This window comes from Microcaecilia unicolor, chromosome 4 (genome assembly GCF_901765095.1).
Source record: "Microcaecilia unicolor chromosome 4, aMicUni1.1, whole genome shotgun sequence".
In the NCBI taxonomy this organism is placed as follows: Eukaryota; Metazoa; Chordata; class Amphibia; order Gymnophiona; family Siphonopidae; genus Microcaecilia; species Microcaecilia unicolor.
In genome coordinates this window covers 55,300,126-55,306,125 of record NC_044034.1, presented here as the reverse complement: position 1 = coordinate 55,306,125, position 6,000 = coordinate 55,300,126, and the positions used below count along the sequence as shown (strand labels likewise).

Below are 6,000 nucleotides of genomic sequence, written 5' to 3'. Positions count from 1 at the left end.
ATTCAGCATGTTTTGGTGCCAATTTTGTTTTGTATGCATGCATAGAAGGCGCACAATTAAGATCAAGATGTGTTAAAACAAAAGCACAAAAACTGAAAGACTGTTTAAAATGAAAACTTTTTTTGGCCATCCACATCACTAGAGTGGACAAAAAGGATAAATTCAAGAAAGAGTTTGCAAGTTTATTATAATTCCTGATATACTGCTAAAAATAAGATTCTGTCATAGTGGTTTATATTGTCACCAATAGTTAAAAACACAATTGAAAGGAACTACAATAAGTATAGAAAAGTAGGACACACAAAAGAATTAAGAGGTCCATTTTACAGAACAAGAGGTCCAGATTACAGCCAAGCCAGCAGGCTGTAAAGATTGGCTCTAGTTAAATGCCTTAGCAAATAGATAAGCCTTACATTGGGCCTTAAATGAAGATAGAGGGCTCCAGCCTAAGTGTCAGGGGAGTAACATTCCAAAGAAAGAGATCCATTACTTGAAAGGTCCGAGAATGTACAGAGGATAAGCAAACAGTGCAGAGGGACTGGACCTGAAGCAGAGATTGCTAAAATGAGCAGAGCGTTCTAGAGGGGCACTACAGTACTAAATAATGCAAAAGATAGAAGGGTTGACCAAAGTGGTACATTTTATAAACTAACAGAAGTACCTTATAAGAAATATGGAAGGATACCGGCAGCCAGTGCTCCTCATGGAATAAAGGAGTGACATGATCGAATGGTTTTGCTCCAGTAAGAAGATGAATAACAGCATTCTAGACTAGCTGCAGGCGCTGAATATCCTTCTTTTGAAGCCCCTGTAATAGTCTGTTACAGTAATCAAGTCTAGATAGAACAAAAGAATGAAGAAGGACTCTAGGTGCAGATGTAGTAAACAAGCTGCAGATCAAATAAAGTTTCCTTTATTTGAAAAAGCAGCTCCGTATAAACTTAGCAGTGTGAGGATGAAAGGTCAGTGTTGCATCTAAGACAACTCCAAGAACATCAATTGATGAAACTAAATTGAAAGATATGCTGGCTATAGCGACAGGCTGAATTAAAGGCTGGTGATCCAGATGGGACAGCAGAATACCTGTACATTTCCCGTAATTGAAATTAAGTCTTTGTGTCATGCCAGGAGGTTATCAGTTCAGCTTGGTATTTAAAGATTGAATGGAAGAATAATCGGCAGGGTTTATGTGCACCAAGATTTAAATATCATCAGCATAGGCAAAAATATCTAGACTGAGGGATTCAACAAAAGTCAATAGCAGGGAGAGAAATATGTCAGAAAGAAGTGGGACCAGTACTGAACCCTGTGGGACCCCACAAGGGGTGGTATAGGGGGAAGACAAAGAGCTGCGTCACTGAACCTGATTGCGCCTGTTGCACGGAAAGGAACAAAACCAATTAAAGACCGTTCTTGAATGCCTGTAGATGACAATTTAATAGAAGTTAGTGATCAACCAAGTTGAAAGCTATGGTTAAATCTAAAGAAATCATGATGACAGATTCATTCCTATCATGATACTGAAGAATATGTGTGATGGTACCCAAGAGAGCAGTCTCAGTGCTGTGGACTTGTCTAACTCCAGCTTGCTGATGGTGAAGAATGGAGGACTGTTCCAGATGTTGCACAACCTTAGAGTGAACACACTAAGCATGAATTCTATAATGGCAGTTCTGCGCAGGATCGCTGTTGTAAAAAGTAGCGTAAGTCTGCAGTTCTGCACCTAACTTTACATGCAATTACTTACACTGTGTCAAACGCTGGTGTAAGTGCTCGCACCTAACAGTTGGCAGTTATGCATATACCTCCTCGTATTCTATAATCTGCACACTTAACTCCTAGAAAAGCCTCTGACCCACCCATGCCCCTCCCACATCCATGCGTCCCTAGAAGTTATGCACAATGAAATCAGCACACAACACTTCTAGAACAGCGACTAAGGGCAGATGCACACACAAATGCTAATAGATGCCAATTAGCAATTAGCTCCAATTAACAGCCAATTATTACATTAAGTTGTGTGCACAACCACCCTTATTCTATAACTTGCATGCAAGGCATACATTTGGATGTGCAAGTTTATAGAATCCAGGGGCAAGTGGATAGTGGTATAGGGCCTTAGAGAAGTTCTCTCCCCTTCCACCCCTGAGTGGAATATAAATAATTGGTCTGTAGCCCCACAAATCCATTTTTCTGAACAAGAGGTTCATCAAGGACCCAGCTACACATATAAATGGCACCCAAGTTTACATGCAGAAAATTGTGCGCTATCCTGAAATGCTGCACAACTGAATTGGGTAATGATACAATTAGTGCCTACAATTGGGGGCTAACAATTACTGGTGTTAATTGACAACAATTTGGAATTGTGTGTTCATCCTGCTAAGTGCTATTCTATAAAGATCCACATTTAAATCTTATAACGTTCAAGTCAAAAGGGAGTGTGATCATCGGAGCAGAATAGGTGAGTCAAGGCATTCACTACAGATGTCTGCAGTAATACTGAATACCATACCCTTATATGGTGTATAGCCCCGCCTAGTGCATCTCAGGATACACTGGGCAGGGCTGGGCACCACCATTTTGCGGCGTCACAGGAAGAGGAGGGAGGCAGGCAACCCTCCTTCCTCCAACCCACAAGGTAGGGGGTTAGGGGTGACTGGACCACCAGGGACCCTTTGCTGGGGGACTAGGAGGGGGGGGGGCTGGAGACCCACCAGATCTCCAGCCCTCCCTGAACCTGGGGGGGATCTTCTGGGGGGGGGACCAGTGGTCCAGTGGACCTCCAGCCCCTCTGTCGCTGGGGGGGTTGGTTGGTCGGTCGCCCACTAAGCCCCCAGGGACTGTTTGTTGAGGGGAATTAGGGGGGGGGGGGGCTGGAGACCCACCAGATCTCCAGCCCTCCCTGAACCTGGGGGGGGATCTTCTGGGGGGGGGGAAGAGTGGTCCAGTGGACCTCCAGCCCCTCTGTCGCTGGGGGGGGTTGGTTGGTCGGTCGCCCACTAAGCCCCCAGGGACTGTTTGTTGAGGGGAATTAGGGGGGGGGCTGGAGACCCACCAGATCTCCAGCCCTCCCTGAACCTGGGGGGGGGGGGGATCGTCGGGGGGACTGGAGACCTCCAGCCCCCTGTTGCTGGCAAGTCTGCTGTTGAGGGGATTGGGGGCCTGCCAGCATGCAAATGCATGCTGGACAGGGCTCACCATTCCTCCCCAATGATCTGCAAACCTTAACGCCAGCTCGGAGCTGGCGTAGGGTTTGCCGCAGCCAGCGACCCAATATTTGGCACACTGGCCACTGATCATTGGAGATGAATATGTTTAGCCCTGTTTAGCATGCATTTGCATGCTAGTTGGATTCAGAGCCCTCAAGCGCGTTGTTTCACATGCTCAAGGGCTCTGATCATAGGGTGGTTGCAAACGCCGGCGCTAGTATGGCGCTAACAGCCTCTAGCGCTGGTGTTTGTTTCTGATCATCCCCCTGTGGGTAACACTGTGAGCTCAACACTTTCTCCCTATCTGTGTCTGTGATCCCTTGATTATATCAGTTTATAGGATTATTATCTTTCCAGGTTTTGGGCAAACCAAGGGTGTCAAAATTATAGTCTTTCAGCATATGTCTCCCTGGGTCTGAGGTGAACGTATTCCCTTCTAGTTTCACACACAGTCTTGCTTTCCAGAGACCCACTGCCACACAGCTGCTTCTAACTAGGGACAATTCTCATCACAGTATCTGCTTTACAGTTCAGCTCCAGAGAAGAGCTTCTCAATTTTGGTCCCCTCAGATTGAGGGCCAATATGCTGCTCCACTCCTCAATCAAACAACAGGCAAAGTCAAGGCAGGCCTTAAACAAGGGTGATAGGGGTAGTCGCACAGGGCCCCATGTTCCTAGGGTCCCTGCGATTAATTGAGTCAGCACCTCTATTTCACTCTACTTCACCCCCAGGTCCAGCATCTCATCCCTATGTCAATCACTCCCACCCACTTTCCGGTATCTGCCCTGTATCTGACCCCCCCCCCCCCCCCCCCAACACACACACACACACACACACACACACACATTGTACCTTAAAAGGTATCTCTCTGAGTCTCTGGTTTGCGGGTGGCAGCAGCGATTCACCTGTGCTTGCAAGAGCCGATCTGAGAACCTTCTGTCTGTGGCTTCCTGCCCCCTCTGATGTAACTTCCTGTTGCCGCATAGAAGGAAGGTTCCAGGATTGGCCCCTGGCAGCAGAGGTGAACTGTAGAAACACACCATTTAAGGTACAATGTGTATGGGGTGGGGTCACAGAGAGGGGGAGATGCCAGAATGCAGGGGAGGAGGGTTTCAGAGAAAGGGGGGGGGCAGATGTCGGACTGTCATGGTGGTAGTGCTGGTGGTTCATTTGAAATTTTGTTAGGGGGACCACCAAACTTGTCTGCACAGGGCCCTGCAATTGCCAAGGCCATTCCTGGGCAGAGGGGTGGGTGAAAACCTCTGACCTGTCACTCTTCATACCAAACAAAAACTAAAACTATCAAGGGAGTCTTCACACAAGACAAAACATAACAAAAGCTCTAACACGCTCTGACTCCCATTAGGAGTCAGCCTCCTCACTGTTTGGCTCATTACATCACCACCACATACATATGCTTGCTAGGATCATTGCCTTATATAGGGGGAGGGGGAATACTGAAACCAGCAGCACACACCTTCTCTCTCCTCTAAATTGGTATGGTCCAGGGGGCAGGAACAAAACAGGAGGAGTGAGAGTCCTGGTCCTGGAAGGATCCTTACATAAACTGCTGGGAATGAAGAGACAAGAAGAAACACAATGAATTAAAGAAGTTTAAACAAAGAAAATAAATTCAAGACAGAAAGGGTGAAATGTTGACATTTCTGTGACATACTATTCAAAGCAATGTTTTAAATAAATGCAAACATTTCTAGACAAGCATGAAAAAATGTTCCTCGTAGCATGCTACAGTATGCCTTGGCTTCATTTAATACAAAGGTAGCTGCTTGCAAGACAATAAAAAGTTGTTTTGTTTTTTTTTAAGTTTTAACAAGCCGTTTGTCTGCTCTCTTCCTAACCCCAGCCAATTTTAGCAAAGTAAATGAGGAGAGGCAAAGCTGCCATGAAGCTTTGCAAATAGTCTTTTGTGGTCGTCTCCCTCCCCTCCCCCCCCCCCCCCCTCCCCCTATTGTTTACTGTGCGGCAGCAAGAGAACTGTTTCCTTCAGCCTTTAAGCCGGCTTGTATTTCCTCCTCTGTAATGCAAAGGGAGCACAGTCCATCCTGTTCTGCGCTGCTGCTGCGGCTGTAGAAATGTACACTGAGCAGGAGGAGCTTTAAAGACCCTGGACACCCACTGCTAAGGAAAGTATTGGGAAAGTCTGTCTCCTACCAGAGCATGGCAGTAACATCCAGCTAGAGGAGAAGAGGGCTTGAAGGACATAATTAGCAGAGTGATTCATGCTGAACCGAGACTTCACTGACACGTCTTATGTCTTGGCTACTGAGGGAAGCTTCAGAAATCAACCTGTTACAGCTGCTCTCACTCATTTAACGGAGCAGGGGTGAAATGTGATTTGCAAATAGGAACTCCAAAAGTTTGAAGAGTTTGGAGTTGAGGCCAGTGCATTTTCAGCCAGCTAGAGGACCTTGTTCCCATTTTTGAGGAACTCAAGTGGAGTTACAGTTACACTTGCAAGGATTCCCAATGCAATTGTCATTCCTTTGCATCGTAGTTTTTGCGAGCTTTTGCCATCAGGGCAGCATAGCTCAAAGTGGATCTATGAAAGCCTTACGTGCCTCCAATCTAAGGCGAGATGGTAAGTGTTACGTTTCCTCTCATAATTATTACTATTGCTATTTCAAGGGCAAGGTAACACTTTTGTGGCTGGAGGGGGCAATCCAATCAATCTCCTCCCCGGCCCCCAAGCTCTTTAGTTGCTGATACTGTGTATTGAGAAAAATATTGATGGAGATATTGTTCCAGTGACCCACCCCATTGCCACTG

The 6,000-nt window shown here is 46.3% G+C and overlaps 1 protein-coding gene across 1 annotated transcript in view; it reads left to right on the top strand.

Annotated features, from left to right (window-relative positions):
• The first annotated feature begins 5,245 nt into the window (after positions 1-5,245).
• The window catches only part of PDGFD (platelet derived growth factor D), a 364,409-nt gene continuing 363,654 nt past the window's right edge, over positions 5,246-6,000 (top strand). Inside the window, exon 1 of the mRNA XM_030200251.1 lies at positions 5,246-5,812. Coding sequence (XP_030056111.1) covers positions 5,701-5,812 — 112 coding nt within the window. The 5' untranslated portion in view covers positions 5,246-5,700. The remainder of the gene's footprint in view (positions 5,813-6,000) is intronic.